Consider the following 12,939-nt stretch of genomic DNA (forward strand, 5'->3'; position numbering starts at 1 on the left):
CACCGGGACAGAGAGGGAAAATGCTTGAGTACCTGATTGTAAAAAAAAACCGCTTAGATAACCTTGATAGGCAGTATATAAAATCCTAATAAAACTTGAAAACATTCAAAATACTGAAAGGAATAGACTTAGCAGATAAAGACAGATTGTTCATCCTCTCCAAGGTAGGGAGAATGAGAAGGCACTCTCTAAAGTTAAAAGGGGATAGATTCCGTACAAAAGTAAGGAAGATTTTCTTCACCCAGAGAGTGGTAGAAAACTGGAACTCTCTTCCAGAGGCTGTTGTAGGGGAAAACACCCTCCAGGGATTCAAGACAAAGTTGGACAAGTTCCTGCTAAACTGGAACGTACGCAGGTGAGGCTGGACTCATTTAAAGCACTGGTCTTTGACCTGGGGGCCACGCATGAGCGGACTGCTGGGCACGATGGACCACTGGTCTGACCCAGCAGCGGCAATTCTTATGTTCTTATGTTCATAGGCAGCGGAACGCTTTTTTGTTTGGAGGGGCCCAAAAGCTCTGCCCTAGATCCTGCTCAAGCTCCGCCCCTGACCCAGCCCCCATAATAATAGTACTAATTGTAATGCCATTTTTCCATTCATTTTTCATATTTACACACAATATAATCTTATTAACAATACATAATGATTAACCACAAAATTAAAGTAAACAAAGCACACTGTATGTTTCTCAACATTCATTTCTACCAGAACATCTGGCCTTGGCCACACATGCAGAACACAGATTAGCCCTCTCCAAATACAAGGCCACAAACTAAAAGTACTAATATACACAAACAAAACCCTAAGATGTCAGACTCTAAATGCAGTTCAACACCAGAGAAAAAGAAATTAATTTCTTCCTGAACAGTGCAAAATATAGACAGCATATATAAATTCTCAAAATTGACATTTCAATCACTTAATTAAAAATCAAATCATACCTTTCTTGTATGGTAATTTTATTTTTCTAATCATGTTTTCCCAGTCTCTGGGTTGCACTTCCTTCGGTCTGTGCTCTTAACTCTGTTCATAGGGTCTTCTTATCCATTTGCTGTTTTTCTCTCATCCTTCACTTTCTGCCTTACCTTCATCTTCATCAGAACTTTTGAGTAAATGTGAACGCCTCAGTCCCACCACTCCACCGCTGTTAATCCTTGCAACTGCGGGAAGAATTACGTGGCGACTATCATCATTGGCCGTTCCGCATTTGTCAATTCTTAGTTTCTATATAGCTTTCTAGTACGCTTTGTTATACATTCATTTTTTGGTATTTTAGTTTTTTTATTTTTTATATATATATTTTATTTTTTATATATTCATATATGCATTTGATAATAATTGTGCACTTATCTCTGCATCCTGCCAAAACCTGGGAGCCAGACCCGACATGCTTTGCGCTATGGCGCTGTATCAAGGGTCTCCCGGCTGGCCGCTGTCATCCGACTCCACAAGACTTTTGATCCTTGATACAGCGCCATAGCGCGAAACATGTCGGGTCTGGCTCCCAGGTTTTGGCAGGATGCAGAGATAAGTGCACAATTATTATCAAATGCATATATGAATATATAAAAAAATAAAAAAAACTAAAATACCAAAAAATGAATGTATAACAAAGCGTACTAGAAAGCTATATAGAAACTAAGAATTGACAAATGCGGAACGGCCAATGATGATAGTCGCCACGTAATTCTTCCCGCAGTTGCAAGGATTAACAGCGGTGGAGTGGTGGGACTGAGGCGTTCACATTTACTCATTTGAAAAAGTTCTGATGAAAATTTGTTATTACCCGGTCCTATATTTAAATACTAGTTGAGATTGTTGGACGGATAGTAAAGATAAGACAATAGTAGCCGAACTATATTTACCTTCATCTTCAGCATTAACTTTTAACATTCAGCTTTCTTCCATTTTTCTTTCTTCTCAGTCTACCTACTTTTCCTATGCCTTCCCTTCCCATCTATCCATCCATCCATGTGCACCATCTCATCCCTCACTCTGCCTTTCTCTTCTCTTCCACTTCCCTCCCCTTTTCCATGTATACGATCTTCTCCCTTTTTCTTCTCCCCTATTCCCACCTATCCATAAACAGCATTTCTTCCATCTCTCTTCCTTTCCCCAACCATTCTTATGCATCATATCTTCCCTCTCTCTTCACCCTTCTCCTCCATCCCAGTACAAGATCTCTTACCTCTCTCTCACATGTTCTGACAAATCTGTCTTCCCCTTTGCCCCTCCTGTGGTCTGTCATCTTTCCCCTCTCCTTTTCACAGTATGATATCTCTCCCTTTCCTTCCTAGCTGGTCTAACATCTCTCCCCCTTCTCTCCCTTTCCCTTCCCTGGTCTGACATCTCTTCCTTTCTCTCCCCTTCCCTGGTCTGGCATCTCTCCCCTTCCCTTCCTCCCCTTCCCTGCTATGGCATAGCTCTCCTTCCCGCTCTGTCCCTTCCCTTCTTCTTTTACTCCAGTCCACTTCCAGGAGGTTCAGAACCTCTTTCCTTTCCCTGCAGACCCCTCTCCCAGCAGGTCCAGGACCTCTCTTCTTTTTCTCCAACCCCCCTCCTCCAGCAGGTCCAGGATCTCTATCCCTTCTCCCTTTAGTATTTGTAATATTGGTAATATTTGTATGTCTTCCTCAGTTATCTATGGTTTTATACCTTGTAGAGCGGATCCTTTCTCATGTTACGCCCTGCTAGAGGCTCATCGTGGGAAAATACAACTGAGTAATTTTTAGCATATGATTCATGGCTGCGTTCCCGGATCCAGCGATTGTTGTTTGTGAGGGAGCAGTGGAATCTCCTAGGAGGAATAAAATGGGAAACATGTTTAAGAAAAAGATTCCATTATATCCCCCAAGAAAACGGAGGTACAGACAGTGAAGAGTATTTAACCATCAGACCCTCCAAAGGAGGACCAACGCAAGTAAGGAAATAGCTACAACTGGTCAAAAACAGGAATGAATCACAGCAGCTGGCCTTTCAAAAAACTGAAGTGAGCCATTAATCAGGTTGGGCAGACTAGATGGACCATTCAGGTCTTTATCTTCCGTCATCTACTATGTTACTATGTTATTAAAGCCAGGGCTATCAAAAAACATTTGCTTTTTGTTCTCTCAGTGATGTCATTAGCAACTGCCCCCAGGTGAAACCAGCCTTGAATTAGAAACAATGTCGGTTAATATTTTGTTACATCATCTTCCATTTAGAATGTAATAAAAAAAATCTACTTACCAGTAGCTTCAGGCCCTTACATATCCATGCCTCTTAACAGATGTATATAGGCCAGAAGTTTAAAGATCCATGAATATAAAATATGAGATATGGCATAACTAAATAATGGCTACTCACATCAGCCCCATGGGCAATGAAGACATTTCATTTATTTAAAAAGAAAGGTGAAAAAAAAAAAAATCAATGTTTAATGTAATTGCTTTCCCACTTCCAAAAGTTTATTTAATTTCTGCAGCAATTCATTGTGTAAAAAAAAAAAAGTGATAATGTCTCTATGCAGGGCACTGGTGAGAACTCACCTAGAATACTGTGCCCAATTCTGGAGGTCATAACTTTGAAAAAATACAGAAAGGCTGGAAAAGGTCTACAGATAAGGCTACCAAAATGGCACCGAGTAATGTTTTTCTATGCTTCTATATAATTTCACCCTGCCAGAAACACTAACAGACTGATAAGGAACATCAAAAAAATGCAAGAAATTTATTATTGTGCTTAGACTATAAAGTTTCTTGGTAAATATCTATAATTTCTCTTTCTGGCATGCCCATCTTCAATTTACGGAATATTTCTACTTCTGTGTAAGCAGCCTGGCACTTCCTGGCCTGCAGCACACAAACTGTCGTAAACAGTATTAATGTTATCAGAGGCACACTGCTATACTCATTAATTCGTTGTATGCAAAGTTTCTCTTTATTGTATTTACAGTCTCTCGTATTGTAAACCGACTAATTCGTTGTATGTAAAGTTTCTCTTTATTGTATTTACAGTTCTCGTATTGTAAACCGCCTAGAAGTCGCAAGATTGCTGGCGGTATATAAGAATAAAGTTATTATTATTATTATCTCCTACAACATGAATCAGTCTCTCATACCAGTTGTGGAAACCTGAGAAGAACTGGTGAGAGATAGGTGTGGCAAAAAAAAAAAAAGAAAGAGAGATTATGCACTTACCCTGGTAAGCTCTTTTCCAGTAGATAGGTGAGACATTCTAGACAAGTGGGTTGTGGTCCCCATGGCCGCGTGCCATCTGCAGAAGGGATCCAGTTTGGATGCTTCTCTGTGCCTCTTCTGTACTTCGCTGAGCTCCTTAGCTCCATCTACAGTTAGTTCCCAAGTACCAAGGGTGACCAAACAATTGTGAAGTAGAGACACCCATAACAATCAAGGTCATAAATAACTCTTCTGCTCAAAGAAGTAACATATCCGCAGCAAACAGCTGGCAAAAACTTCAGCTCAGAAACTACTCCTGCTGAAAAGAGGAACATATAAACAGTATACTCCCCAGCCCCCAAGGGCTGACTACCATCCAAGTTACAACTTGGAGATACATGAAACAAACTGAGAAGTAGTCAGGCGCAGAAAGGACAGGGCGGGAGTCTAGAATGTCTCACCTATCTACTGGAAAAGAGTTTTCCAGGGTCTCTTTTTCCAGTGCAATAGGTAAGACATTTTAGACAACTGGGATGTACAATAGCAGTCCCCAAAAAGCTAGGGCGGGCTTACTGCACTGACCCTCAAGACTGAGGACCCTCACCACCTCATCCACTCTGTACAACTGGGCAAACGTGGGTAGAGAAGGCCATGTTGCTGCCATGCAAATCTCCTCAGGAGAGACAACTCTAGCTTCGGCCCACGAAGAAGTTACACATCTAGAAGAACGTGCCTTGAGGGAAACAGGAGTCTGTTTCCCAGAAAGAATGTAGGCTAACGAAAGGACCTCAAAGAGCCATCTGGAAATCGTGGTCATAGAAGCAGGAGTGCCCTGTTTGACAGAATGAATCAGCACAAACAAATGGCCAGAAAGACGAAACTCATTCGTGACCTCCAAATAGCGAAGAAGCACTCCATGCATATCTAGGTTCCTCAAAACACAATCCTGTGTCTTTGAACCAGAAGGCTGAAAAACAGGCAGACTCCCTGATTAACATGGAAAGCCAAAACCATCTTCGGCAGAAAGGAAGGAACTGTGCACAAAGAAATCCCCATCTCCAAGATCCAGAGGAATGGTTCACAGCAAGAAAGAGCCTGGAGTCCGGAGACATGCCTTGCTGACGGAACAAAGACCATCTTGAGTGTCAAATCCAAGAGGAAAGCATCCCAAAGGGAGTCTTGAAAAGACTAGACAGCACCAGATTGAAGTCCCATGAAAGGAACGGCAGAGTAATCGGTGGTCTAATATGAAGAGCCCCTTTCAGAAATCTGGCCATATCAGGGCAAGACACCAAAGGCGAAGGATGACCCCTGGCTTAAAAACAAGAGAGCACAGCCACTTGGACCCAAAGGGACTCCACAGTGAGGCCTCGATCAAGACTAGCTTGGAGAAAGGCCAGTATCACTGAAATGGAAGCGGAATACGGCTCCGCTTGGACCGGAGCACACTAAGCTGGAAAGTCTTCTATGCAGTAATGTAAGCAGATATCGCAGTCTGACTACATAAGAAGTACTGACTACATAACAGTACTGACTACATAAGAAGAGCCCTTGTGGCCTAAAGCTGAAAGCTCAAGAGCCATGCTGTAAGAGCAAAATGACCCAGGTCCTCAATGCATACTGGAACCTGCAAAGTAGGTCAGGATGGACGCTCAACTGAAGGCCTAAACCCTGGAGAAGATGCAACAGAGCTGCATACCATGGCCAGTGAGGCCAGACTGGAGCCACCAGAATGATATAGCCCAGATGGTCTGTGATCCACCGGAAGACTCGGCCTATCAAAGGTCAGGAAGGAAAGACATACAGGAGGCCACGGCTGTACCAGAATGTCAAAACCCTTGATTTTGAGCTCAGATCTTCAACTGAAGAATTGATCTAACTTTATGTTCTTTGCCCTGTCCATGAGATTGAAGCGGGGCTGACCCCAGCGCTGCACAATGGCTTGGAATGCCACCAGAGCCAGAGCCCAGTCGCCCTGTTCCAAGGCCTGTGTGCTGAGAAGTCGGCTCAAACAAAATTGTCTCCCACCATATGCGCTGCTGAGAGCACCTGGAGCTGGTGTTCCACCCACAGAAAGAGAAGGTGGGCCTCCTGAGCCAGAGAGCTGCTCCTGGTACTTCCCTGGCAATTAGCATAGGCTACTGCTAATGAGTTGCAGAGAAGACTCTGACCACTTGGCTCTCCAGAGTCTTCTGCAAGCGCACTAGAACCAGCCAAATGGCTCTGAGCTCCAACCATACCATTTCTACTGAAAAGGTGCCCAATACCCCTGAATGGGACACCGACTGCAGTGGGCTCCCCAGCCCCAAAGGCTGACATCTATCAGCACCACAACCCAGGAGGCAATCTGCAGTGGTATTGCATAGTAATTGCGGGGGGAAGCCACCAATTATGCTGGCCCAAGCCTCCAGAGATCAGGGAAGACAGGTCTGTAATGCATCCCTGTGTGTAGCCCAGAGAGAGAGAGAAAAAGAATAAGACATACTGGAAAGGGTGCATGTGCACTCTCGCCCAAGGAACCACATACAACAGGGCAGCCACAGATCCCAGGAACTGAAAAGATAGTCTCACGTTGAAGGAGCTGGAGAAGTGAAGAAATCCGGAAATGCAGAAGCTGTCTGCAGCCTATAGCCATGTCAAAGAGAACACCCAGGTATTCCAAGACTACATGGGGGAGAGACTGCCCGTTCTGCAATTCACAATCCAACCAAGGCTCTCCACCACCTGGACCACCTGATCAACCATTGTTGACAACCTTTGGCCAACGAGGGAGCTCTGATTAGTCAGTCATCTAAGACAGGGTACACTTGCAGACCCATCTGGCTTAAGTAAGCCCATACGACCATCATCACCTTGGTGAAGGAATGAGGAGCTGTCACCAGTACAAAGGGCAGAGCCAAAACCTGGTAATGCATGTGCAAAATGTGAAGCTGCAAGTATCTGTGGAGAGCTGGAATGAACAGAATGTGCAAATATGCCCTCATGAATCCAGAAAGGCAAGGAACTCTTCTAGGGCCACTGGTGCTATGATAGTTTGCACTGTTTCCATGCAAAAGCACAGAATCTTGAGATCCTCATGTATGTGCTGCAGCTCCAGAATAGGCCTCCAACTGTCTGAGCCATTCATTGGCATGATAAAGTACTTGGAGTATCTGCCGGAGCCCAAAAGGTCAGACGGCACCCACTCTAGAGCTTGAACATCCAACAAGCGCTGTACAATGGCCTGCACTTGGAACGCCTTGTCCAGGTGCCCTGTGAGAGAGTCCATGAACAATCCAGTCAGAGGCCGGGGGAATTCCAATTGGAGACCAACCGAATAAAGTCCAGAACCCACTAGATATGGGGTGTCAAAATCCCTCCTCGAAGGCCGCAATCCAGTCGGGGTATTCAGGATTTCCCCAAAGAATATGCATGAGATCTATTTACATGCACTGCTTGCATTGTATGCTAATAGATCTCATGCATATTCTTTGGGGAAATCCTGAAAACCCGACTGGATTGAGGCCGAGGACAGACTTTGACACCTGTCCTGTACTAGACAGACGAAATGTAAACCCAAGCCGACATCCTGTCCCCTAACTGGAGAGGGCAGTCCCCCAGCCCAGCGTCATTGCATTTACTTGACAGGGGGTGAAGTATTGATAGTCATATTGTGCCGATAGGAAAATGCTCATATCAGGGTGCCAGGGAAAGGAAGAAGACTGCGAGTGCACCCACAAAGCCAGGAGGAAGAAGAGGACAGAGCTGGCTGAGTGACTAAATGCAATTTTTGCAAGATTCAGAAATAAGAACTAGCAAAGCCACAGACTGAAAGAAGTGCAGATCTGGGGAATCATCCACAGGTCCCAGAGCCCCTGAAAGATCTGAAGATCCAATACACAGTCCCTGGTCATCCATCCTTATAAGCGCTGCACCTTGAAACTAGGGCCAGCAAGCTGGTCAGCAGTATAAGGCAGTGTTTTTCAACCTTTTTACACCTATGGATCGGCAGAAATAAAAGAATTATTCTGTGGACCAGCATCGGTCCGTTGACCGGCAGTTGAAGAACACTGGGATAAGTCGTGGGCCAGACCCCGCCCATCTCTACCCAATCTCCACCCCAGACCCCGCCCCCATAATAATACTAATTGCACCTTGCACGTCCCGTGCCTCATCTGGAAGCCTTCCCTCTGACGTTACAGTGCTTTGTGCACTGAATCGGTTAGGAAGAGGGAGCTGGCTCGAAGATAACGCCGCATCGATCGCACCGATTGGCGGTTGAAGAACACTGTTTTGGGCCTGATGCACGTGCTGGCCCTGTGGACCGGCAGGAAATTTCTGTGGACTGGCACTGGTCCATGGACTGGTGGTTGAAGAACACTGGTATAAGGATCAAGAACAGTGGCTGACTTGAGGCAAGGACATGCCCATAGAAGCAACGCCACCAAGAGACGCAACAGATGTGGAGTGGAACGGCACAGGGAAAGAATGCCTGCTTCAAAACTTTTTTTTTTTTTTTTAAACAACCGTTTCAGAAATCTGAGAAAGTCTCCAGCTCCTAGGGCGCAAACTCACCCTCTGATGACTTAACCACGTGTTTCAAAGGCTGTGGAGGGACAGCAGCCGTGCCGAGCTCCAACAATAAAGAAAGTTGCCCCTCCAGGCTAACCGAGCTTTTTGTCACCTGCTTGACCATGCCCCCCCCTTTCAGAATTTTTTTGTTCCAGTGGTTATATATGAGTGATTGTTAACTTAGTAGGGTTAGCAGTGTTGTGTTAGGGCCCCTTTATTTCCATATAGGGTATAAGTTGGTGTGTCTAGAGTAGTTAAAATCACCCATTATTATCCTATTGCCCAATTTGTCAGCTTTCCTGATCTGTGAAAACATTTCGTCAGCTGCCTGCTCATTCTGTCCAGGGGGACGGTAGTATAACCTCACCCGTGTATTCCTTTCCTTCCCACATGGAATTTCTATCCATATGGATTCCACACTGTTATATCTGTATTGTTCAGATGATGATTTGTTGACCAAAGAGCATTATTTAACTCATCTTGGCATTAAGATTTGTTGACCACAGTGCTTCATGTTACTCATCTTGACATAAAAGTTCACTCCTTCTCCTGATGAAGACGGAATCGCCGAAACATGGCCATGTCGAGAGAAAGCAATTGTTTGTATTGTCACTTTGCTGAACTTTATATTAAACAGATAGAAACATAGAAACATTATGGCAGATAAAGGCCAAATATACCATCTAGACTGCTCATCCACAGTAAACATTATCTCTTTCTCTCAGTCACTGTCTCCACCACCTCTTCTGGGAGACTGTTCCACACATCTACCACCCTTTCTGTAAAAAAGTATTTCCTTAGATTACTGCGAAGCCTATCACCTCTTAACTTCATCATATGCCCTCTTATTCCAGAGCTTCCTTTCAAATGAAAGAGGCTTGTGCAAATTTACACCATGTTGGTATTTAAACGTCTCTATCATACCTCAACACTCCCGCCTTTCCTCAAAAGCAGGGGTGCCAAATGTCAGTCCTCAAGGGCTGCAATCCAGTCAAGTTTTCAGGATTTCCCCAATGAAGATCTATTTGCATACACTGCTTTTATTGTATGCTAATAGATCTCATGCATATTCAATGGGGAAATCCTAAAAACCCAATTGGTTTGCAGCCCTCAAGGAATGACATTTGACACCCCTGCTCTAATGTATACATATTGAGATCTTTAAGTCTGTCCCCATGTCTCACGATGAAGACTACACACCATTTTAGTAGCTTTCCTCTGGACCGACTCCATCCTTTTTATATCTTTTTGAAGGTGCGGCCTCCAGAATTGTACACAATATTATAAATGAGGTCTCACCAAAGTCTTGCACAGGGGCATTAATACCTCCTTTCCCCTACTGGTCATACCTCTCCCTATAGGATCCTGACCATCTACGTGTTCCACTTTGTTTTAATTTTTGCTGTTTGCTAGGTGGGTCACGCCCTCTTTCCTCCTTTTCATTGCTTCGTCCTTTTACTAAAGGCATACTAACATATTTAGTGCACACTAGCAATTAGCATGCTGTCAGTTTTGTTAGTGGCCCCCACAATATTAGGTGGTAGGGGTTAAGTGAAAGGCGTACTGACAAATGCTGGTCCCAGATTCAGTTCCCTCACTGAAGTTTCACCAGGAAGTAGAATCAAATAATAGGCACAGCCAGAGGTGATTGCATAAAGAATATAATATAGAAATAGGCTTACAGAAAAGCAATATTTATAAGCATTATAATTATTAAGCATTACAATTAAATAGAGAGCAAAGCAGTTTCCCTGCCTTACATAGTCCAGAAACAAAGAGAGACATAGAAGCTTGCAGTTTTAGGAAGTCAGAGAGAGAGAAAAGGGGGATGGTCTAAGCTTCGTGTTCCATAGATAAAGGGAAGGATAGACAGAGAGAGGGAGAGCCAAGAGAGAACCAGAGTGCCAAGCCAAGAGCCAAGAGATAGCTAGATAGAAAGAGAGATGTGTGTTGCAGAGAGGAGGCTTTTATACCTTGGAATCTTATTCTGAATATAGAAAATATATTTCTGTATCTTTCTGTTTAGAACTTGCAAACTGTTTGAGACAATGGTCAATTTAATTGACAAAGGAGGGTGTGATACCTGCAAGCATGGAAGATGGGATTAGTCTCTGTGCTTGATCTGTGCACCTGGACCCATTGTCCTAAGCACCCTCTTAATCAGACATTAACACCTTTTAGCTAGTCATGATTCAATCAGGGATACTTGAAACAGTTTCCCTGCTCTCAGGGTCTATCTGCATTCCCATGCCAGAGTCAGATTGATATAATTTTCCATAGGCCTTCGCTGACATAAGTAATGCCAACTGAAAATGCTGAATGGTAGCGATAGCTAGGCTGACACATGCATTAAATGCTATGCAACCCACAGTAATGTAATGGGCTGCATGGCATTTAGCACGTGCTAATCATTAGCATGTGTTAAATCTGTTAGCGCACTTTAGTAAATGGACCCCTATATATCTGGGAAGCTTATTCTATAGTAACGGACCAGCTAATGAAAAGGCACTTAAGTTAACAAATGAAGGTTTGATGGCAGTCATGACCAAGTCTCCAAGTTTATTAATTATTTTATATACTGTCTATCAAGCAATAACTAAACGGTGTACAATAAGTTTTATAGTAAAATATAACTTAAAAAAGAAATAAAAGCAATATGAAGTACGATAAAATAATATAACTGGGTTTAAAGACTAACATAGACTAACATTGACCAATCAGAAAAGAACACTGGGAAATAAAATTACATTAAGATTTTAAAAAAATAAGGGCGGGATAAAGGGAAAGTACAGTACAGTCGATAAAATATTAACATTCTAGTTTTCTGCATAAATCAGTACTTCAATGGACAGACAAGACTCAGTAATTCTAGAAGTAGAAATGTCAGAAAAAAAATCCTGGAATGTGATATTGGGAAAGAACAGTAAGATCAAAAGAAGCTGAACACAGAATGACACAACAGATTATCTCATAGCATGGGTGGCTCCTTCTCCATAAAGAGGAACGTCATTTGGAAACATTTGTTTCAATTGAAATCTTCACCTCCATTATTAACTTAGAGAATAATTAGGCACAGTGTAATTGAACAAGAACACCAGATTTAATTACTGTGCTGCAGCTTCATGCTGTCCAAGGGGACACAGATGATCACATTAAGCAAAAGAGTGAATAAAATGCAAGCATAGAGACACGGTAAAGCAATTACTGCAGAACTGATTAGAGTTCCTTGCAGGGAAAACAAGATGGCACTTACTGTGGCAAGGCGGTATCATAAAAATCACCTTCCCCAAAAGTAGAAGCTGCTAGAGGCTGTGTGATCAATCATGTAGGCTGTAATGAGCTCCCGTCACTTACCTTGAGATGTTCTGTGGTATCTCAGTGCCATGATATTCAATCCCCCTTCACTAGCTGCATTACCATTATTTATTTGAATTTAGTAGCAATTTCAAGTGAGTTATATTCAGGTACACTGTCCCCAGAAGCTCACAATTGAACTCCCCCTGTTACAAAACCGCGGAAGCGGTTTATAGCACAGGCCAGCTTACTGAATGCTCTGCGCTTCTCCCGATGCTCATAGGAACTCTATGAGTGTCGGGAGCAGCGAAGAGCATTCAGCACGCTGGCCTGCGCTAAAAACCGCTTTCATAGTTTTGTAAAAAGGGGGAGGGGGTGCAAATTTGTACCTGAGACATGGAAGAGTTAAATGACTTGTCCAAGATCACAAGGAGCAACAGAGGGATCTGAACTGGGCTTCCTTGACTGTCAGCCAGGTGCTCTAACCACTAGGTTACTCCTCCACTCCATGGCACTTCTGCACTGAAGTAACCTTTACACTTCCCCCTTCCCATTTGCGGTTTCGGCAATCGCGATTTCACATATTCGCGATTTTGGGGGGAGGGGGAAAAAAGAAAAAAAAACCTCACAGTTTAGCCTTTCCCCCGGGGTCCCGGCCTTACCTGGTGGTCTAGCGGGCTTTCAGGGCAGGAGCGATCTTCCTACACTCCTGCCCCGTGTAGATCGCCAATAGGAAATGGTTGTGGGGAGTTCCCGTCGTAGTCTCGAGAGACTACGGGAACTCACGGCAGCTATTTCCTATTGGCGATCTGCACGGGGCAGGAGCGTAGGAAGATCGCTCCTGCCCCGAAAGCCCGCTAGACCACCAGGTAAGGCCGGGATGCCGGGGGGAAAGCAGGAGGGAGGCGGGAGTGGGTCAGAGCCAGACCAGAAGAT

General features: G+C 43.9%; 1 protein-coding gene across 3 annotated transcripts in view; it reads right to left on the bottom strand.

Annotated features, from left to right (window-relative positions):
* The window catches only part of SARDH (sarcosine dehydrogenase), a 117,964-nt gene that overhangs the window by 55,248 nt on the left and 49,777 nt on the right, over positions 1–12,939 (bottom strand). For all 3 annotated transcript variants that reach the window (XM_033962032.1, XM_033962031.1, XM_033962030.1), the window contains one exon: positions 2,657–2,798. In XM_033962032.1, coding sequence (XP_033817923.1) covers positions 2,657–2,798 — 142 coding nt within the window. The remainder of the gene's footprint in view (positions 1–2,656; positions 2,799–12,939) is intronic.

Source organism: Geotrypetes seraphini, chromosome 10 (genome assembly GCF_902459505.1).
Source record: "Geotrypetes seraphini chromosome 10, aGeoSer1.1, whole genome shotgun sequence".
NCBI classification, from domain to species: Eukaryota; Metazoa; Chordata; class Amphibia; order Gymnophiona; family Dermophiidae; genus Geotrypetes; species Geotrypetes seraphini.